Source organism: Tamandua tetradactyla, chromosome 20, assembly GCF_023851605.1.
Source record: "Tamandua tetradactyla isolate mTamTet1 chromosome 20, mTamTet1.pri, whole genome shotgun sequence".
Lineage (NCBI taxonomy): Eukaryota > Metazoa > Chordata > Mammalia > Pilosa > Myrmecophagidae > Tamandua > Tamandua tetradactyla.
In genome coordinates this window covers 41,471,044-41,494,193 of record NC_135346.1, presented here as the reverse complement: position 1 = coordinate 41,494,193, position 23,150 = coordinate 41,471,044, and the positions used below count along the sequence as shown (strand labels likewise).

At 48.7% G+C, this 23,150-nt stretch overlaps 1 protein-coding gene across 1 annotated transcript in view; it reads left to right on the top strand.

Annotated features, from left to right (window-relative positions):
* CCNJL (cyclin J like) overlaps window positions 1-21,700 on the top strand; it is a 69,228-nt gene extending 47,528 nt beyond the window's left edge. Inside the window, exons 3-5 of the mRNA XM_077137570.1 lie at window positions 15,819-16,121; window positions 17,614-17,773; window positions 19,241-21,700. Coding sequence (XP_076993685.1) covers window positions 15,819-16,121; window positions 17,614-17,773; window positions 19,241-19,658 — 881 coding nt within the window. The 3' untranslated portion in view covers window positions 19,659-21,700. The remainder of the gene's footprint in view (window positions 1-15,818; window positions 16,122-17,613; window positions 17,774-19,240) is intronic.
* Window positions 21,701-23,150: the final 1,450 nt, after the last annotated feature.

Genomic DNA, 23,150 nt, shown 5'->3' with positions numbered 1-23,150 from the left:
TCACCAGTGTCCACCTGAGGCTTTTCTTCAGTGCCTGCAGCAGTGAGTGCGTTTGCATTCCGCCTTTCCATCTGGCTCATCCAGGATGCACAGACAAGGAGTGAGAGTTCCCAGACCAATTGCTTTTAGATCTCCTTAAAGCTGAAATCAATAGCCTCATCTCTTAGGGCAGTTTCCAATAAAAGCTGTCGCCTGCCTGGTGCTTGCACGTGGTGCCTCAAGAAATTCCAGGGGAGGCCTGTCTCTCTCCCAATAAACTGCCCCCTCAAACCACTGCCATTGCCCTGCCCCCACCACACACACACCCGTGTTCAAATTGCTTGGCAACTGTTGCTTCTGAGAAGCAGCTTCTTTGACAGGAGGGCAGGGGGCGGGATGGGGTTGGCCCCCGTTGGACATTTCACAAACTTGAAAGCATTCTTAATCCCTTCTTGTAGACAGGGATGAACTAATGAGCCGCCTTCTTCCTGCCTGAGGAAGTCATGCACACCAGCTCTCCCCAAAGCTGGAAGTCCTGTGAGCTGCCTGCAGGGCTGTAATTGCAGGCAGCGAATACAAAAGGGGAGATTTTTCCAGGTGGCCTTTTTTCAGGGTGTATTTCAGACAAAGCGAGAGATTTATTTATAGGATTAAACCCAAATCTGCAAGGCCTTGTGGCTACCCCTGTGCAGAAGATAATTTAACAGCTCCTTGCACCTCACGCTAGAGTGGCCAGGAGGAAAATATTTCCTTCCTTCCATGCCCAGCATTTAAAGATTTGCAGCAGTCCAGATAGGTCTTGCCATTTGAACGCATGCGTGTAATGTGACGGTGTTTATTGTTTCCTCCAGAAAGCCATATTTTAGACACAAGAAGATAAGGTGTCTCGGGTGGTCCTGCAGCACCGGGGCAGGCTGGAAAGGGCGGTCTGTCACGTGGGTACCATACGGAGCCCATCCGAATGTTACAGCAGAGTGAGCTGGGAACATGGTTATTCTCCATTTCCTATTCCGATCTCAGCAGATCTGCAGCCTTGGAGCTGTTTCAGGGGAGAGATTCTGTGTGAACTGCCTGCTGTGCTGGAAACTCCTAAATCCTTTAGTTCGGCTTAGTGAGGCTGGTGCCAGGTCCTGTCTGCCCAGAGCCTGGAGTTCTTGGCCCTAGGGGGTGGTTTTCCGTTTGGTTGGGTAGGTGGGCGGTTTTATTGGTAGGGGCAGGTGCATCAACTGCCTGCGTTAGTTTAACACGCAGTGTTCCTGCACACAATCAAAGCATTTGAAAAACCTTCGTTTGACCTCTGCTGTATGCCAGGCACCGTGGTGGGACCTGGGGAACGCAGGAGTGAATGGAAGATTTGTTCCATTCCGCCATGTATACCTACTGTGCATCAGAGGCATCTCCTCAAGGAGCTGCCTGCAAGCCTGCTGTTGCCAAGAACTAGCAGTTGTCCTTGTAAGGAAATCATAATGCCCGTCCATGAGAACAGCCCTGCCCGCACGGTGGGAAGTGTTCCGAGACTGCGTCGCTCACACAGCACTGGCTCTGCACACTACTGGAAGGCTGGCACGTGGGAGGGAGGCCTTCGCTTTTATTTATTTACATCTTGAACCGTCTTTGTAGTGACTTCCTCACCTCATCTCACCTTATTCACCCACGCAGACCAGGAGTATGTTATGTTCATTTTTTGGATAAGAGGCGTCCGTACTCATTAGACCCCTCCTTTCCCCAAGAAACCCGGAGGCCTTTTTGCACTGTAGCTCCTCCTTGCCTCACGTAGGAGGCTCAGCCCGAACACGGGAGAGTCCAGCCAGCGCTGGGCCCAGGACTCAGCAGCCTGCCCTTCCCTGAGTGCCTATCGCTTCATCAGTTTTGAAGGACACTTCAAGGGCAGCTTTGGTTGGTTTTAAAACCAGTTTCAAACGTGAAGGAAATAGGCCAACCTGCCACACCCCTCATGTGATGAGATGAGAGATTATTTTATTTTGGGTGCGCTTACCTGTGTTTTCGTGACTGTCCTCGAGGGCCGTGGGTTGCCTCCCCTACCTCCCAAGTCTTAGTTTTAATGACAGGCATGTCAGTGTCTAGACAGGAAAACGCTCTTCTTTTGTTGCTGGCCGGTGGGGGTTCCTGGGGCCCCAGGAAAGCCTGACTTGTGAACACCTGTGGCACAGGTTCACGCCGGAATATTCTTTCTGTTGTTGTTGTTCAGTGGGTACTGACAATCGTTATTTCTAAGTGGTAGGATCTGGATGATTCTTCTTGTCTTTTTTTTTTTTTTTTATGAGCATGTATCATTAAAAAAATTATTTTTTTTGATATAGCTTTCACAGTGTGACTGTGTGATTGTGAAAACCTTGTGTCGGATGTTCCTTTTAACTACCTTGTCGACGGACAAATAGAACATATGGAATAAAAATAAATAATAGGGGGAGCAAATGTTAAAATAAATTTAGTTGGAAATGCTAGTGATCAGTGAAAGGGAGGGATAAGGGGTATGGTATGTATGAATTTTTTTCAGTTTTCTTTTTATTTCTTTTCTCTGAATAGATGCAAATATTCCAAAAAATGATCATGATGATGAATATGCAACTATGTGATGATATCGTGAATTACTGATTATATATGTAGAACGGGATGATCAAAAGTTAAGAATGTTTGCATTTGTTCGGTGTTTCTTGGTATTTTAAAAAAAAAATTAAAATTTTTTTAAAAATAAATAATTGAAAAATACATATGCACACACATATAACTACATTGCTCCTTTGCTCAAAGTCTGTTCTCACTTTAAAAAAAAACAAATATAAAAGTTAGAAAAGATACACTTGGAAGTAATATACTTAAATAATCTGATAAAACTTTTGTTTTACTGTTAATGTACCCTCATTGTCAAAACTATGGAAAAAAGCAGAAAAGTGTAAAGAATAGATATTGCTTTTCAAAACTCAGTAATTTATTATGAACATCTTTCAGGGTTATTTAATATGCTTGGAAACCTTCAAACGGTGGTATAATATTCTTTGCCTTGACTATGTAACTGATCATCTCCTGCTAGATATTCGTGTTGCTACCAGTTTTTCCTTATAAATAGCGCTACAATGAATAATGCTGGGATATTCTTGGACCCGCGGTGAACCCGCACCCTGGAACCTTCTCTGCCAGTTTCTCCGCCAGTTCTGCCTCTCACTTCCCATAGTGGCATTTTTCCCTTCTGGAGGAGTTTAAAACGTTTTTCCTCAACATAAGAGCACGTCTGTTCCTGGTAGGGAATTAGAAAATAGAAAAAATATATAAAGAATAAAATAAAAAACACACTCTATCTTCCTTAGTTTCTTTTCTATACTCATAGATGCCTTGCATAAGTTTCCTAGGGCTGCTGTAGCACAGTGCTACTTGTTGGATAGCTTAAAGCCACAGAAATGTATTTCCTTACACTTCTGGAGGCTCAGAGTCTGAGGTCAAAGTCTCGGCAGGGCCGTGCTCCCTCTGAAGGCTCCAGGGCAGGGTCTGTCCCCTGCTTCTCTTCGAGCTTCTGGTGACGGCAGGCAATCTTTGGCATCCCTTGGCTTGTAGGCTCATCCATTGCTCCAATCTCCATCTCCGTCTCCACACGGCCCCCTCCCCTACGTGTGTGTTTCTCTGTCCACATTTCCTCTCATGAGGACACCAGTTACCAAATCCATGGTGGCCTCTTCTTAACTGTATTACATCTACAAACACTGTTTCCAAATAGGTCACACGCGCAGGTACGGGGGTTTAGGATTTCTCCATGTCTTTTTGAGAGACACCATTTCAAACCATAGCACATGAGGGAGGACACATCCTAACCTCCGTGATATAGAACAACTAACGCTTATTGTGTGCTTCCGGGCCAGGCAGCGTTCTGAGCTGTTTATGTGGATTTACTCATTTAACCAACAGAACAACAGTGTGAGGGCGGCAGATTCCATCCCCCAGTTGGCGGGGCAGGGGACTGAGGCCTGGCGAGTGAGGTGACTTACCTAGCAGTGTGGCCGGATTGCAGCCCAGCCCTGGCCCTCAACCCCTACACTGCAGCGGTCTTGGTCCTGCTTCCTTCCTTGGCTGTGCCGGGACACGCCCGCCGGTGAGGAGAGAGGGTGCCAAGAGATCCTGGTGTCCTCTGCTTTCTGAACTAGAGGGACCCTTAGGGCTGGGTCTGTGTCGAGAGGGGGTCCCTTCCTGACCTTTCCTCTGTCTCCTCCCTTCCTCCCCTTTCCCAGAGGATCAGCCCGGAAGGACTGGGGCCCCTCCTGCTGCAGCCGGCAGCCCAGTCCAGCCCCAGCCCTCAGGCAGCCCCTCGCGAGGTCATAAGGAGCATTCTGCAGAGCCCCGATGCCCCAGCTTTCCTTTCGGGAGAGAACTCTTTCTGCCACAAAAAGCACTTTTGTGGGGCTCGGCCCTGCCAGCCCTGTATGTGACAGATGGTCCCACCCCATAGCCCTTGCTTTCACAGGCAGTGGAATTATCTTTTTCCCTTGTAAAGCAGAGCACAGAGGAACCAGGGACTTGCCGCCATGGGAAGTCATTGCCTCCATTGCTTCACTCTGTGCTGGGGAAGTCCTTGCAGCCAGAAAAGAGGCTGCGTGTGACCCAGCTGGCTGCATGCCACGGCTCACCCGGGAGGCAGTTTTACAATTTCCTCCCGAAGAAAACAACCGCTCCCACCCTCACCTCTAGTATGAACTTCACCGGAGTTCGAGGCAGGCACTGATTCAACCTGTCGGAAATGTGCTGGCTTCGTTCTTTCATTCAGTATTTACAGAGACCTTCTGTATGTTAGAGACTGGAGATGCAGCTGTGAACAGAAAGAAGTGAGGCACTGGAAAGAGATTTACCTCCCCTTTGTTTCCTAAGAGAGGTTTATGGATTGACTTGCGTCCCCAAATATATGTTCAAGTCTTAACCTCCAGACCTGTGACTGTGACCCCATTTGGAAACCGTATTAGCTGATTTGAGGCCAAACAGGATTAGGGTGGGTCCTTCATCCATTATGACTAGGGTCCTTATAAACAGAGGGAATTTGGACACACAGAAAGAGAGAGAGATGGCCATGTGACAGGCAGAGATTGAGTTATGCTGCCACCAGCCAAGGTACACCATGGATTCCTGGCCACCACCAAAGACAAGGAACAGATTCTTCCCTTTAAGAAAAAGCATGGCCCTTCTGGAGTCCAATCAAGGAAGGTTCCCAGTTCCTCAGTCAAGTCAGGTCATCCCAACCCATCTCTGAAGCCCAGGTGTGGCTAATATTGGCGGTTTCGCTCCCCTGGATATTTCCTAACCCCCAGATCCCCAGACAGGCTGGAGATCCTAAGCTGCAGAAACAACAGCTGAAGATCCCCAAGGATCTTCATAGCTACTCCATACACTGGCCGAAGACCCCAGAAACAGTGTCTTATAGCTGGAGAGTTTCCTTGCTCTGTCCCTGACTCGCTATTTCCCCAAGTTATGTACATCCCATCCCCAAACTAAACTCATTATTTCTGTGACTCTGGCATGGGGTTGATCCTGAATCATACACAGGCTTAAAAAGATGAAAAGTTCCAGGGCTGAATGAGCTCCAGGTATTGTTTTATGCCCTCATGTCATCCTCACCACAATCCTATCTCCTTCTCTTATTCCCATTTTGCAGATGGGGAAGCACAGGCCTGGGAGGTTGAGTCCTGTCCCAGACCACACAGCCAGCACATGGTTCAGCCTCCATTGGACCTCGGAAGGTCATCATTCATTGCCCGTGCATGTGCTCTTCCCTGCCCTGCCGCAGCACCTAGTGGCACAGCCTGCTCAGAGAGTGTTGTCCTCGAAGTAGTTTCCCAGCTTCCCACTGACAGATTGCTCAAAATCTGTCTCCCCGGGTTCCTTGCAAAAACACCTGTCTGTTGGACGCATGAACAGTGCTCACTTCAGAGAAGAATAGGAAGCATGCTTCTTGCCTCCAATAACTACAAAAAGCTAGAGGTGTGTGTGTGTGTGTGTGTGTTTCTCCTCTGTTATAGAAAGTATCCTGTTAGAGATTTACTCCTTTGACTAGAATCCTGTCACTGGGAAGAAAAAGCTCAGTTCTGTTGATCATACAAATCCTTATTAGAAAAGCTGTGGGATTAAATTCCTATAAAGCAGAAGCAGAAGGGAGGGAAAAGACCAGGGTATTGGGCCGCGTGTGGATGTAGAGAAAGTGTGGCTAGGTGGGGAGGGGCTATAAGTGGTCCACACCCCCACGTCCATGGGGATTCCTGCACCCAGACAGATATGCTCAGTGTGAAGGCTTTGTGGGGTTGCAGGGGCCTCTGTGACTATAAGGTTTCCTGCTTGTGGTATAGAAAGCTCAGGACTTCGGAGGCATTAATTGATTCATTAAAAAAACAATTAGTGAGTATTAACATTATGCCAGAGGTGGTGCTAGGTGAAAGGGATCTACAGAATTCTACAAAACCAATGTGATCCCTGCCCATAAGGAGTGATCAGCTGCCTTTTAATTTTCCTTCTTCACTTTCCAACTGGGTGATGAGGACAAGTCACTTATCCTTTCTGTGTTCTGTTTGCATGTGTGAAATGCCCCCAACTCCCAGAGTTGTTACTAGACCTAACTGGGAGACCGTTTGTTGACGGCAGACACAGCCGCGGAGGCTCTCCCCTCCCTGGCAGCGGTGTTTCTTGAGGCCTCCTGTGCGTCATCAGGCCAGGGCTGCAGCTGGGAACAAAATGTGGAAGCCCCCTCCTGGGCGTCACACCCTGGCACAGGGATTCTCTGCTTCTTCCTGACCAGCCAGATGATCTGGGAAAGGCCGGTCTCTGTCTGGGCCTGGCTGTGAGCCTTGAAACCACCAGCAGGAGGCTCAGAGTTCAGGGTCATAGTCTGGGAAGGAGGCCGGAGAGATTTGAGGTATCCATTCTGGGTCTTCATTCGGCACTTCCTCTCTGTGCCCAGCCGGTGGGCTTGGGGCGGGGAGGGGAGAGCCTCTTGTTGGACTTATTTCCACCTGGTTTTCAGAGTTTATAAGAAAATGTAGAATCAGCCACCAACTCTTAACAATTCCCTTGTGCCCAAATAACAGGACTTTTACAAAAAAGGTCCCCATCTAATTAATATTTTAAAATGTCACCTTATGTGTGAGACTAAAGCAAAAAATGTTTAATTGGTATGAAATTTATATTTTGACTAGTGCATTTCCTAATATAACTTATGTAGATAGTTTGATTGAACACCATAAGTACTTGGAATCTCAGGTAGGACATGAGATTTTGTTGGTTTGTCCAGAGTGATGCCCCAGTAAATCCCAGAGTGATTCGATGAGTGACTGGAAAAGTATTTGCAAAGTCTTCTTCAGGGAATGGTGAGAACGGGGAGAAATTCAACTTCCCCAAGTTGAATTCTTGATATTGTCACAAGCAGTGTGGACAACCAAAGCTATAGGCTGAGCCCCTAGTCTTGGGGTTTGTTCATATGAAACTTACCCCCAAAGAATAGGTCAAGCCTACTTAAAATTTAGGCCTAAGAGTCACCCCCAGAGAGCCTCTTTTGTTGTTCAGATGTGGCCTCTCTCTCCAGCCAACACAACAAGCAATCTCACCACCCCTGTCTACGTGGGACATGACTCCCAGGGGTGTGGACCTTCCTGGCAACGTGGGACAGAAATCCTAGAATGAGTTGAGACTCAGCATCAAGGGATTGAGAAAAACCCTGGAATGAGCTGAGACTCAGCATCAAGGGATTGAGAAAACCTTCTCTACCAAAAGGGGGAAGAGTGAAATGAGACAAAGTGTCAATGGCTGAGAGATTCCAAACAGAGTCGAGAGGTTATCCTGGAGGTTATTCTTACGCATTGAGTAGACATCACCTTGTTATTCAAGATGTAATGGAGAGGCTGGAGGGAACTGCCTGAAAATGTACAGCTGTGTTCCAGTAGCCATGTTTCTTGATGATAATTGAATAATGATATAGCTTTCACAATGTGACTATGTGATAGTGAAAACCTTGTGTCTGATGCGCCTTTTATCTACCTTGTCAACAGACGAGTAGAACATATGGAATAAAAATAAATAATAGGAGAAACAAATGTTAAAATAAATTTAGTTTGAAATGCTAGTGATCAATGAAAGCAAGGGGTAAGGGATATGGTATGTATAATCTTTTTTTTCTGTTTTCATTTTATTTCTTTTTCTGTTGTCTTTTTATTTCTTTTTCTGAATTGATGCAAATGTTCTAAGAAACAATGAATGTGCAACTAAGTGATGATATTGTGAATTACTGATTATATATGTAGAATGGAATGATCACATGTTAATGTTTTAGTTCGTTTGTTAAATTTTTTTAAATTAATAAATAAATAAATTAAACAAAAAAAGGTCCCCATCTGGAGTGCAAAGGATACTGTGTTCAATAACTGTTAAAGCAGAAGCTTTGATGTTTAGGTGGCACTTTCCACATTATCTGCAGTATCTCTCAGCCCTCCACACTGGCCTATGAAGTGATTTCCCAAAGTTGTGCAAGTTATAACAGAGGAGAGGGGATGGGCAATTGGCACCTGAGCCTGAACTCAAGGCCCTCAGGGAGGGCAGTCTTGCCCGTTTCCGGTCAGGACCTCCCTGGGGAGCTGGATTTCCCCTTCACAAGCTCCAGGGCACTTATCCTCTGGACAAGGCCGGGACTAAAGCTGGCCCCAGCCTCCCCTTCTGGTGGCCCTCCTCTCTCCTCAGAGGAAAAAGGAATTAGCATCTGAAAGGTCTCCCATCAGCCTGGCTCGCCAGGCATCTAATGGGCCTGTCCCTCCCCTCCTGGGAGGCCACCCCCCTCTCCTAGGCCTGGGCTGCAGCACTCGGGGAAAACCCTCTCCACCAGAGCTCCGCCCTTCCCCTTGCCCTCCCCACCACCACCACCTTTATTGGCTGGCATTTCCCACAGTCACCTGGGAGGGTGTCAGGCCCCACCTGGAGGGCAAGGCCGGGCTGGGACACATCCGAGAGGCTCTTTATTTCTCTGACCCCCACCTCCCTGCCTTTCCTTTATGTCTGCACCAAGCAAGAGAGGGCAGGGGGCCGCTGGTGGTGCACGGCAGCCAAGGGGTCTCAATTCCCAATTGGATTTCCCAGATGAAAAGAGAGGAAAACACACTTTAAAATAGAATCTGAACGTGGCCGTTGGCAAGGGAAAAGTCGCTTTGCCTGTTTTTCAACGCATTGCATGTCTTTAGGGAAGAAAAGTGGATGGCAATGACTTTAAAACCTGGTTCTCTTTGGCCAGGAGATTTTGTGGCTTATCTCTGAGCCTCGGTTTAGCACCTTAATAGGTAGCAGGAAACCGTAAGAGTGTATAAAATGGGCCTTATGCTGACTACTGGGGCATTAACTGGGAGATGGCAGCAGGCAGCCAGTCCAGCCCAGGGGGCAGTAACATTTTTTACAGAATGCAGTCTGTGTCTTTTTCTCTTTTACTTAAGAATTTTTTAAAAGGCAGCGTACATGTTGATGCTTGTTGGAGCTGGGTAATGCATTCATGGTGCTTCGTTATACTGTTTTGTCTAATTTTTTTTTGTATGTTTAAAAATTTCTAAAAAAATTTTTTTAAGCAAGTAAAAGTATTGCTCTCTTGGTACTAATTTGGAAAAGTCAGAAATTCTGTTTGGGCTGCCTCAAGGCTGGTTTGCTGGAATGGTGGGTGGTCCGAGATGTGTTCACATTGGTAGAAGGAACGCTAGTCTGCCAGTGGCCTTCCCGAGTCACACAATGTCAACAGCGCCCTGCCACCGACGCTTAGTCGTTGGTTAAAACATTCGGCCACTGGGCTGAACTCAAGGTCATCAACCCACTAGCCCTGTGACTGGGGCCGAAGCCCCCAGCTTCTCTGTGCACCAACCCCTGGGGTGGGGGGAGTCAGCTGGGGACATTTCTTCACCACCCGCCACACAAAGGCCATCCTCACATGTGTCCAGCCACAGAGGAAGTGCTTACTTTGTCTTAGGATTGCTTTTTAATCTTAAAAATATGTCGATGGGGGCGGTGTGACCGTGGCTCAGTGGCAGAGTTCTTGCCTGCCATGCGGAGACCCAGGTTCAGTTCCCGGAGTCTGCCCATGCGAAAAAATTAAAAAATTAAAATATATATGTGTGTGTGTGTGTGTGTGTGTGTGTGTGTGTGTGTGTGTGTGTGTGTGTGTGTGTGTGTGTGTGTGTGTGTGTTGATGGGGCTCCTGTTGCTTAAATTTGGGACAATGTAAATATCAAAAAAGAAAAACAAAGATGGGGCGGGCCGCGGTGGCTCAGCGGGCAAGAGTGCTTGCCTGCCGTGCCGGAGGACCCCGGTTCGATTCCCGGCCCCAGCCCATGTAAAAAACAAACAAACAAACAAACAAAATATAATAAAACAAGAAAATGTTTAAAAATGTTTCCCTTTCTTCCTCCCATCCTTCCTTCCTTCTCTGTCTTTAAAAAAAAAAGAAAAACAAAGATGGAATGATAGGATTTTTTAAAAATCCTTCTTCAACCCCCCCAGTATAATAGCTTATTCAGGAAAGGATCGGCAGTGGGTGCCAAACCACTGAGTTAAAGGCTGTTGGTAAACAATATTCACAGTATCAAGGTATCGTGACAAAAGTTACTTACAGGTTTCAAAGGGAAAATGGCACCTGAGAAATGGAGAGCTAAGAGCAAATACAGATGGCTACAGGGAAAGATGCTCAACTCCACTAGCTGTTAGGGAAATGCAACTCAAAACGTCAGTGAGAGGGTGCATGGGTGGCTCATTGGCCTGCCATCAGTGAGATCCAGGTTTGATTCCTGACCCATGCACCCCCTAAAAAAAGAAAGCCACAATGAGATATCATCTCACACTTACTAGAATAGCTGCTATTAAACAAAAGACAGCTACAAGTGTTGGAGAGGATGTAGAGAAATTGGAACAGTTATTCACTGCTGCTGGTGCAGCCTCTGAGGAAGATGGTTTGGTGGTTCCCCAGAAAGCTTAGAGTTGCCTGAGGACCTGGCAATCCCTCTACTCGAAATATGCTCAGATGATCTGAAAGCAGGGACATGAGCAGACATTTGCACACTGATGTTGACAGCAGCATTATACACAATTGCCAAAAGATGGAAACAACCCAAATATCCATCAACTGATGAATGGATAAACTGAATGTAGTATATACATACAGTGGGATATTAATCAGGAGTAAGGAGAAATGAAGTCCCCAAGCATCCAACAACATGGATGAACCTTCAGGACATTATATTAAGTGAAATAAGTCTGAAACAAAAGAACAAATATTTTGTGACCTCACTGTCATGAACTAATTATAATATGTAAGCTTAGAGACGTAAAATGCAGAATATAGTTTATCAGGATATAGAATGAGGCTAAAGAAGGGGGAGCGGTTGCTTAATATGTGCAGAATGCTTGACTAGGGTGAACTTAACCATTTGGACGGTAGCACATTTTTGTGAGAATAATTAACAGTGCTGAATAGTGAGTGAGTGTGGTGGAAAGGGGAAGTTTAGCATCATGTATATCACCAGAAGGAAAGTATAATACAGTGAATCTTGCGATGTCCGTGATTATGTACAAATGTAAAAAAGTTCTTTCATCAACTAGAGCAGATGTGCCATACTGTTACAAGGAACTAATAATAGCGGGGTATATGGGGGGAAATGTTCCTATTGCAACCTATGGACAATAGTTAACAATAATATTTGAATCTTTCATCAATAGCAACAGATGTACCACACCAGTACTATATGGATCAATAATAGGGGGGCGAGCAAAAGGAGTATGGGAGGATCTGGGTTTTCTTTTTTCGTTTTCTTTCTTTTCTGGAGTAATGAAAATGTTCTGAATTTGGTCATGGGGCAATATATACAACTATATGATGATACTGTGAGACAGTGACTGTATAAACTTTCTGGGCTGTGTGATTGTACCTCAATAAAATTGCATTAAAAAAAGAAGTGGAGAGAAGGTCTCGTGTCACCTCCTCAATCAAGGGACCAGACTTACCATCAGCACCATTACTAGGATACACTCCTGGCCACTCCTGAGGTGATATGGTAAGAAGTACCTCCTGTTTTCTCATCTAAACTAATTCACCTGTATCTAATCATGAGGAAACAATCAGGCAAATCTAGAAGGTGGGACATTGTAGAAGGCAGCTGGCCCACATTCTTCCAAAGTGTCAAAAACAAAGGAAAATGGGACTCATGAGACATAAACACAGTGAACCTTGTTTGGATTCTTTAAAAAAAAAAAACCCAAGATGGCATTGGGGAAAGTTGGATATGGACTGGGTGTTAGAAAATATTCTTGAATTTACCTTAATGTTCTTAGGATTGTTAATAGAATTATGATTATGTAGGAAAATGTCCTTATTCTTAGGAGATGGATGCTCAAGTATTTAAGGATAATGTATCATGGCTGCAACTTAATTCAAGAGGGTTCAATAAAGACCTTTATAAACACGCACCCACACAGAGCGCAGCTGGCTGTGTGGGAAACAGTTGGTGAATCTGGGTGAAAGGTCATATGTGTTCATTTGTTCTGTTCATTCATCTTTTCTGTGCATTTGAAAGTTTTCCAAATAAAAGGTTGGAAGGGAAAGAAAAAAGTCGAGGAGAGCCTGACTCTTGTCTGACTTGGAAGGACTCGCTCTGTGGCTGGCCCCTTCCCAGGCACCTGCCCGAGCACTTCCCAGCCTCTGATGTCTGTGCAATTTCGTGCTGAATTGGAGGCAGCTGAGTAGCAGTTTGGTGGAGGCACGGGGACAAAGGGCTGCCCCGCTCACCATCACGGGAGGCAGGGGGAGGAAATGTCTGCCAAAGCCGGACAACACCAGGAGGCTCATAAAATTTCTTCAGCTTCTGAGCCGAGCTGGGCCTGACCAGTGGTTATGAGTAAGAGCTCCGAGGTCAGCTCCTGCGTGCGGACGCCGTGTTCTGTCATCAGCTTGTGTCCTGAGCCTCTGGGGATCCTAATGGAACCTCCCTGAAGGGGTCCCAAGGCCCCCATGCGTGTCCAGCACAGAGCTCAGTGCCTGGCCCAATATAAGGAGCTGGGCGCCTGCTGAACACTCTCCATTCTGCATGATCTTTTAATCCCCCAGATGGGGCATATTCCTAAATAGTAAGCAAGCGCACAGCCTCTGGAGTCTGGGAGCGTGCTGTTAGGGCCAAAGCCAGTGCGTTGAGGATTCAGACCCAGCACCGCCTGGCTCCGGCCTGCAGCGTGTTGGGTCCCTGGGGAGTACAAGGAGCAGGTGAATTCAGGCTCCTCGGTAATCCTTGGCCCCTTCCATTGGAGGATAATCCTCTTGGGCCTGTAGCTGGGGGAAAAGCAGAGCTTTGAAAGGTTTGAAAAGCACCCAGTGGAGGGAGGAAGCTAATCTGATTTAGCACATCTGTCGGTCACAATGGATTGCTGGCTGCCAGCAGTGCCGTGGAAGGCACGGTTCGGCTGGGACTGTGACCTTCCCTGGGCTACCTTCTGCTCTGAGGAAGAAAAGAGAGCTGGTATCTGTTTTGTGCATGGAAACAAGCTTAGTTCAATTCAGCATGAGGGTCAGGGAAATCCTCCCAATTGGCCATTTTGATATATATACATACACATACATACATATATATATAGTCTTCCTTTTCAATTGTATGGTAATCGGAGGAAAAGCAGGGAATGCAGGCTATCAGAGATCATCTAAGAAACATTCAAATGATTCTTCAGAGATAATCGTTCATGCATTCAGTGAGTATTTCTCAGGCACCTACCATGTGCCAGGCCCTGTGCTGGGAGTCAGGGGCACTGCAGTGAGTGGGGTGGACGCGGTTCCCATCCTGATGGGGCTTACAGGCAGGTGCCGGCCAGGGAGAATAAACAAATACTCCAAGTGTGCAAAGTGCCCTGAGAAGGACATGAGATGAGGAGGGTGAGAGGAAGAGCATGGCCAGCTGGGGGGAGGGGGGCTGGTGCTGCCCTGTGTGGGGGACAGCAGGGGCCTGAGGCTGCAGAGGCCTGGTCAGCCAGGCCTCTCCCAGCATTTTCTGCCATGCAAGAGCCTCTTCCCCTTGCGCTGCTTTAGCCTTGTGTTCACCTACCAAGTTCCACGTGTGTGTGCAAGAAAAGAGGTGTGTGCTTGGGAGGTGATGCCACGCCAGGCTGAGAGTTCCTGCAGGATGGGGCCTCAGAGGGAGGTGGGGTTGGGGCGCCTGTAGCCCCACTGTCTCCTGTCTTGTACATTTCCTCTCACTCAGCTCCTAACCGTCAGAAACCAAAGCTTTGTTTCACTTTGTTTTTACCCACTTGGTGGACTGCAGCCAGGCTGCCTGAGAAGACGGGGGGCCTGGCCTTCACACAGCCCGCGTTTCACAACATACCCTGAGGCCTTATCAGGAATGTGCTGTATCTGCTGTAGGGACAGCCTGTAGCGTTTACTTCCTTATCTGTCCTACAAAACACAGGCCCTAATGAGAACTGGGTCAGGAGGCACTAACAGTTGCAAGCAGGTGTGTGGAAGCTTTGTTTGTCGTTCCTTGGTCGTTGCAGTCCTGTGCTTTGAGCTCACTTCCCACCGCCTCCTCTGAGCCCCTGCACTGCCCCCAGCCAAGTCAGGCTTGCAGGACAGAGGGGACCAGGCCAAGGCCAGGCCCTCAAGGGGCTCAGCCTCGGAAGTGGGAGTCAGACAGGCCATAGAAACTGTGCTCAGGGGAGCCTTCCCCAAGGCAGTGACTTCAGAGTTGTAGGACAAGGCCGGTGTGCTGAGTGAAACTGGGCTGGGGAAGGGAGTTGCTGGCAGAGGGGCCTCCTGGACAGAGGTTTGGGATAAGGAGCACGTGGTACCTTCAGAGAACTGCAGGTGTGAGGAGCACTGAGGCTGGAGGGGTCCCCAGCAACCCCACCCTCAGCCCTAGACCATGACCCTTGGTGCATGCAGGCGAGACTTCCAGCAGCGTCAGCTGCGTCTCTTTGACTGAGGGCATTTCTCTGGCCCCTGGAGCCCCTTCTGCCCCTGCAGGAAAGGCCAGAAGTGCCAGGTAAACATTGCCCCCTGGGAGCAGTCCTCAGTTGGCGACTGCCAGGGCTTGGTATATAAATAGCTCTTTTCCCTTGGCCTTGGGCGGGTTAATCCACGGCCCCAGGTTTATGTTGTTTCTCAGAATTCCCCAGTTGGATTAAACTTCAGTTGCCCATAATGGTGATGTGCTTGATGAGGCACCCTTATTGTCCCTTATTGTCCCTTTCCTGTCTACTTCCCTGACCTGCTGGTGTTTCCTGGACTCACCTTCCAGGGGGAATCCACACTAAGACCCCATCTGCACAGTTTGAACTCAGTACTGGTAGGCATGGGTAACCACTGAAGGGCTTTTATGCATCTAGAGGGACAAGCTCAGATTTTCAAGGTCATTCTGACTCTGGCCTGGAGGTTGAATTGGTGAGGGCCAGGCAGGGCCCCTCCTCCCCCCTCCCCCCCAGTTCCCCAGGCCCTCACGGCTGATGCTGTGATTGAGTGTCTCCTGTGTTCTGGGTGCTGGTCTGAGCATTGGCTGTGTGTTTTTTCACTGAATCTAACAAAAGCCTTTTGAAGTACAGGCTCCACTACTATCCATTTGCAGTTAAAGGAACTGAGGCACAGAGAGGGTGAGACACATGGCCATGCTCACACAGCTGGAAGTGATGGCATGGGGCTTCAGGCCCAGGGGTGACAGATGTGGATTGTCTGTCCTGAAACCCCCAGCCACCTGGCCTTTCTGCTTTGGGTTGTCGCTGCCAGTACCCATCCAGGCATGGTGGGACTTTAGCTTCCTGGGTACAGGCAAGTGGTGTCTTCTGGTAACTTCTGCTTGTCCCCCCAGGTAAGTTCGAGGACAGGGAAGATCATGTGCCCAAGCTGGAGCAGATAAACAGCACGAGGATCCTGAGTAGCCAAAACGTCACGCTCACCAAGAAGGAGCTGCTGAGCACGGAGCTGCTGCTGCTGGAGGCCTTTGGCTGGAACATCTGCCTCCCCACGCCCGCCCACTTCCTGGACTACTACCTCTTGGCCTCCGTCAGCCAGAAGGACCACCACTGCCATAGCTGGCCCACCACCTGCCCCCGCAAAGCCAAAGAGTGCCTCAAGGAATACGCTCATTACTTCCTAGAGGTCACCCTCCAAGGTGAGGGCGGCGGGGAGGGCTGGGGCACAGGTCAGGACCTCTCACCCCTTCCTCACCCCCAGGGTCAGGTGGTATCCAGGAGCACATCCATTCAGGGACGGGCTGCGTTATTTCTGAGTCCTATCCATCCAGCCCCTCACTTCACAGTAGAGAAAAAATGAGGAGGTGAGCAAAGAAGTGGCAATAACGCACAAAAGAGAACCAGTGCCCCATGCACCTTAGGCCGCCAGGACCCTACACGCTTACAGATAACCTGGTAGTTTTTCTTACAGCAACTGGGAACGTTGCAGGTGATTCATGTAGCACAGATTGACAGGCAGGTGATTCCTGCAGAGCTGTCAGCCTACAGAGAAGAGGAGGAAGGGGATTGTGTTTGTGTCTGCTTTAGCAATAAAGGTTACCCGTTTGGGGGCTCTTCTTTGAAATCTTATCCTCTCCAAGTTTTAAAATTTAGTTATTTAGTTCCTAGGTAAGATACTGGGCCAGAAATACTGTGGCTAGAATCACCCAACAACCCACCATTGGGCAAAACTTTCATGAGTACCAATAGCAATGACGGTGACACTGAGCATAAACTGAGCACTTACTGCGTACTGGCACTTTACTTCAGTGCCTTGCATACATTATCTCATTTGAACCTCATGACAACCCCACAGGAAAGCTAGTTCTATTTTTCCCGTTTTACAGTTGAGGAAATTGATGTGCAATGGGGGAAGTGCCTTAGGCAGGGAGGTCCTTGCAGGGACTTGAACCTGGGGAGTCTGTAACTCTGGCTGTCCCTGTAACCATTATGTCACACTGCCCCACTGATACTTTAAGAGATGTAAGTTGAAGTAATTGAAAATCCCAAGTAACACAAGGCAATATTTCAATGTTCTGATAACCAAATTTCAACTGTGGAAATTTTAACTGTTTGCCATTGCCTGTCCATGGTAACCAGCAGTTGCTGTGTTGCCACGCATCTTATTGGAACATTAAGCACCTCCAGTAAACCTCAGTTAAGTGCCAATTTTAGTTTAGGAGTATCAGACTCTTGTGGCCGTTCATTCTTTCATTTGACAGATATATATATATATATATATTTGGCCTGTAGTGGGCCCAGCACTTGTTACTGGTAAAAAGTGACCAGTAGTCACACTTGGAAATGGAAGCCTTTAAAATGGCATGTCATCTGCCCCTAGTAACCAAAGAAAGGACAAATATTTTATGGCCCATCACCAGGCCCATTGCAGCCCCCCTGGGAGCCTTCAACAATATTTTGAAAATTGCTGTTCTTGGCCAACATCAGAAATCCCAGATTAAAAGTCAGGATGTTTAATAGTCAAAGGTGAGACTTGACACTGTTCCTAATTTTTCGTCTTATATGTAGCGTAGCAGTGAAAAGCCTTGAGCCTGTTTGTCCACCAGTTCTCAGAGGGGCCCAAGACAGGAGAGGCACTGGGTCTCTGAGGGAGGCTTTTGGTGCTGACATCCCTCTGTGATCCTCTTTCAGATCATGTTTTCTACAAATTCCAGCCTTCGGTGGTTGCAGCAGCATGTGTTGGGGCCTCTAGGATTTGCCTGCAACTTTCTCCCTACTGGACTAGAGACCTGCAGAGAATCTCAAACTACTCGCTGGAACATCTCAGCACGTGCATCGAAATCCTGCTGGTGTAAGTCCCTCTCCTGGCATCGAGGTTCCATCTCAGGCCATGGGTGATCTCCTGAGGTCTGGGACTTATGGTGGTTCCCCAGCCCAAGGGTCTGTTGTAAAATCGACCCTGGTGACTCCTGATCTAATTACGGTATAGGGAGTCGGATCCTTCCTATTCTGGATAGCTTTGGACTTCAGTTTTTAAGGTCAGGGGGCCAGGGAGAAGAGGGCTGTGTGCCTGTCCTTCTAAATGTCTGGGTTGTTTGATGAGAGTCCCAGCATAATCTTATAATCACATTGAAGGACTCTCACGCTAAATTACTTTTCTCAGACATGGCCACTTAGCCGATCTCTCAGCCAGCTAAGCCTGGAGTGGCTTGACTTAAGAAGCCATGGCCTCCTAGCACGGGACCCTGGGAATCTTCAGGTAGGGACATTAAGTGTTTCAGAAAGATGCTGCAAGGCATTGTGGACTTAGCACCGTGAGATTGATATTGGGTGCCACAGGGCTCAGCAGTGACTGCACAGAGGTGGGTGTAGAAAGGACAGAATAGCTCCTAATTGTTCTGTCCCACCCGGCAGATAGTGGCATATCCTGGATGCTGGACAGGCCAGTGGTTCAGGCTGGTCGAAGTAAAGGTCTGTAGTCCCTCCAAAGAGCCCCCCCTCAGTTTCCTTATGTGGGAACCTTTGTTAATGGCTTTTGTCTTGTTCCACCAAAAACCAGCTCTGCAGCTTAAGCATTGATTTAAAATTTGAACTTTTTAGGAGGTTCCCCAAGTTAGGTTCCCAGTGCCCAGGAAACCAAGCCAGCAGCCTGGCCTCCTCCCTGTGGCAGGACTCCTCAAGATAGTCCCACTCTCTGATATCCCCTTTGGCACATCTGCTACAGCCTCCATTTCCTCGTGTCCTACATAAGCCTTTTTCTGTGATGGAAAAAAAAACCTCTGTGGAGAAATCCCAGCTTGCCTGGGATCTGGCAGCTAAGGAGTGGCCCAGTGAGGGATGGAGCCAAGCCTGGAAGCGCCTTGAAGGCTGGGTTTGTGCTCATTCCTGCACTGTGGGCACCCACTGTGCGCCAGACACACTGCTGGTGGACAAAAGCACAGCGCACAGGCTCCCTCCCTCACAGAGCTGGCACAGGGGCCCAGGTAGCAACCAGGACATTCTCAACCTGGGGCATTGAATGCTGAGATGGGAAGTGCAGGAGCAGGGGGGACGCCTTACCTGGTCTCAAGGGATCAGGAGAGACTTGGTGGAGGAGGCAGCCTCTAAGCTGAGACCCGTGGCATGCATGCAGCCAGGGCACTGCTGTGAAGTTCTGACTGCAGGCAGCAAGCACCAAGTGTACAAGGTCCTCGGGTTACAGAGCATGCGCGATTACCTCCTCCTAACGCCCCACCCAGCGAGGCACCTAGGCGGCTCACCAGGGAGCCTGATGTCATGGCCGTGGGTTGCACCTCTCATCCTGGTCCTTTCCTTTCAGAGCCTATGACAACGTCCTCAAGGATGCCGTCGCCGTCAAGAGCCAGGCCTTGGCGATGGTGCCCGGCACGCCCCCACCCCCCACCCAAGTGCTGTTCCAGCCGCCCACCTACCCTGCCCTCAGCCAGCTGCCCGCCCCGGCGCCCTTCCAGAGCCCCGTGCAGGGCCTGTGCCTGGTCTCCCGGGACTCGCTGCAGCCCCACCGTTCGGGGACCCTACTCTCGGGGGTCACCGGCCCAGCCCTCCACGCCACGTACCCTGCCCTCCAGCCCCTGGACGTGTGTCCCGTGGCCCTGCCAGCATCCATCAGCATGCACATGGCCCTCGCCGCCGAGCCCAGGCACTGCCTGGCCACCACCTATGGAAGCAGCTACTTCAGTGGGAGCCATGCGTTCCCTGCGGGCTGTTTTGACAGATAGAGCAGGTCCGGGCCGCACGTGCCGGCCTTGGAGACCCGGACAGAGGAGTAGGACATCGGGGACGGAGCTCATCCAAGTGAGGTGGCTGGCAGACCGTTTGCTCCGAGCCTCACTGACCTTGAACAAGGGTTTGTGCTCTTTTTAAATAAAACCGACCAAGAGTGAAACACGAGATGGATACCTCACCCAAGAGGCTTCCTCTGAAAAAACGGCTTCTGCATGCAGGCAGCTGGGGGGGCGGGGGATGGCTTGCTGACCATCCGCCCTCACGCAGGGGACCCCAGCTGGTCAAGAAAGAACTGGTGCAAAGCCAGGAGACTGGGAGCTGGGCAGATACCCCTGGCCCACAAGCATGTCCAGTTTTTAGCATCAAAGACTTCTTCCCTCTTGGCTGATGGCAGCTACACCACTGAAAAAAGCAGGGGCTGCTGCAGAGGTTCTCAGGACCCCGGAAAAAATGCCATATTGGGTGCTTTTCTTTCCCTGGCTCCCTCTAGAGGGGCCTGCGTGTGTGTGTGTGTGTGTGTGTATGTGTGTTTATCCTCTTGCATCTGCCTTCCATGGGGTCTTGCCTTTGTTACTGAACCTAAAAACCTTATTCAGCTTTTTAGATATTTCACGTGCTGCTTCTTCCAGAAGTGACCTAACCTTTCGTTCAGTAAGACGTCTTGTTTACAATCTGTATCAGGGATTTTATGATACTTGAAAATTCCTTAGGAGAAAAAAAATGTTTTCAATCACCACGCTGCCTGTCCCAGGCAAGGGCCGGAGGTTTTAAACTGTCTGGTGGCCGATCTGTGGTGAAGAGCTGGGGGTCAGGGAGGACCACTTTCCAGACTCTCAGTTCCAGGTGGTTCCATCAAGTCTTGGATGCTGTGTTCACCGGTAGAATTTCAGTTACTACCCAGAGGAAGAAGGTTGTTGGGAGATAGGCAAAGATTTAAAACAGGAAACCTTACCTTGCCTTTGTCACATGCTTTGGTGTATGACGTTAAAGCCCAGCCTGCATTTTGAGTTTGACTAAGAGTGAAAGATAATAATGTGGAATATTTGCCTAATGCCAACTGAATTTAGGGGGAGGAGGCATACCTGGGTTCCTGCCGCAACCTTTGATATGCAAGAGATTGGTTGTATCAAAGCCAGTATTTGGGTGTCTGCAGCGCGAGGGCTCTCAGGAAGACTCTTGTAACCGTGTGCAATATGTTTTTATTCTGACTCGCGGCTTGTGCTCTGTATGTTCTTTTGGTTGGTTGGACATCAGGGGGACACACTGTTCACCTGTCAGAACTGGGAGGTGCAAAGGACCGTGAAAGCATTTTTGTTGTGTTTTTTGTTTGTTTGTTTTGTTTTGTTTAAAGAAGAACCTGCCTTGGTTTTCCTGACTCTTTTGCTGTCCAGGAGACTGTGGTTAGGGGGCCATCAGGAAGGCGGGCACGTGCTGCTGAGTTGGATCCAAAGGTGGGACGGGTCCCCTCTGCCTCCTGATAAAGTTTTTCAGAGCAGATGAAAGCCTGAACATGGAAACGAACAAGAAACGAGACCGTGCATGGATAAGGTGCTGTCAATCTATCGAACTAGCATAGGAAACTGCAGTTCGGTTTTGTTTTGTTTTTCCTCTTTTTCTTTTGCCAACCCCATTCTATTTATGTGCAGCTCGTTTGGATTCTGAGTTATTGTATCTGTATACTCTGGGGCCGGTGGCTGGGGACAACCCCATCCCTCAGCCCCCATAAGAGCCTCCAGCGAGCCCAGCCCCAGAGAACTGTGTCCATAATAAACACATCACCTGTTCCTTGCATCTCTCAGTTGTCTTCCTGGGCTTCTCCTTTCAGGCCTGCCCCTCCCTCCCTCTCCCACATCAGCTACAGTGGGTGTCTCCTCTCATGCTGATAGGGGCGGGGATGATAGCAGCAAGGCTGGCTCCTTTTAAAGTGGGGTCCTACCCTCTGAGTTGGAGCTGGTCCTCCTTGGAGATAAAGGTGGGCAACAGGAGTGGGCAAGGCTTGACGTCCCAGCTCCACCACTTACTAGCCATGGGGAGGCATTGACCCAACCCAGAAACCCAGAGAGGCTCAGAGAAGCCCTCCTTTTCTCACCTGTTAAAATGGGGGTGGTGATAACATCTGCCTTAGGAGTTTCTCATGGGGACTGAAAAAAAAGATAATTGCTGTATTCCTTCAAACAAGGTCTACTATAAAGTACACCATTATTTTATGTACTGATAAGAAAAATTAGCTGCCAATTAATCCGTGACACAGTACTTAAGATACCATTGATTATAAATCACGTTCTTATTTCAGAAATGCCAAAATGTGGGCGTGTGTGTGTCTTGACATTGATAGACTATAGCATTAGCTATTATGAAAGGTGCCAAATTCTTATTCTCCCCTGAAGGGAGGTCCCACTGGGAAAACCCTGCCCTCCACTCACTCAGGTTCCTGCTGCAGAATCGCCCACAGGTAGCTGGCGTTACGGAGCTGAGCGCATTTACCAAGCTCAGGTGCCTTCTGTTAGGGTGGGGAGGGATGGAGATGTGTGCTCAAGGCATGAAGCTGTAGTCCAGATGGGATGAGTGTCTGGGAACCATGTGTGTTGACAGCCAGGGACTGAAGACACAAATCTGTGTGCAAGGCCAGGCTAGGCCGGAGGCTCTTGGGTTTTTAGGGTTCAAAGACAAGTCTTGGATTTGCCAAGATTATTCACTTCACATTGGGTAAATCCCTCCCTCTTCGGGCCTCAGTTTCCCAGTCCCTTATCCTGGAGATTTTGAGTTGACAGTTTTGAACTCTAGTGAGAAACTAAACCACAGAAGTCCTGGGCCCCTGCCTTCCTTCAACCAGAGGGAGCCACTTGTATTTCTTGCCCATAGGGGAGTTCTCTGCAGGAGTTTATTAGTTCCCATGCCCAGGTTGGGGCAGAGTGGCCAGTGGATTAGGAAAGTTTGAAAAACCACAGGGATGGCCGTAAAGGCCCTTCCAAGGCTGACATCCCCCGACACAACCCAGAGATTCTCATACCTTAGTGAACTGCAGAATGACCTGGGGCCTTTCCCACAAAGGGTGGGGCCCAGGAATCTGCATTTTTAACCAGCTCCGCAGTGGTTCAGATGCCCAGTTTCTCTGATGATTCAGTGAAGGATTGAATCTAGTACATGGCCTGGTTTCCAAGGGAAAGAGTAGGGAAACAGCATCCCGATCCAAATTTCTGACCTCTCTGAATTCTAGGTCTTAGTATTCTGTACTTAGTATGTCTTTGTTCTAATAGTATTTCTTTTCCCAGCTGTGTGGTATGTTGGAACACTTAGACCCATTTCCCAAGGAGAGCCTGCTCCCTTCCAGACTTCCTGTTGTGACTATCCGGTTTAGAGTCAGGGCCAGGGTTCCCCATTCCTCCATGCATACTCAGGTTCAAAGTCCATCTGCCCACAGCTCTTTGCTCCCACTCTGGAATGTTCTTCTCCCTTAACTCTTGCCTGGCTTGCTCCTCACCCTT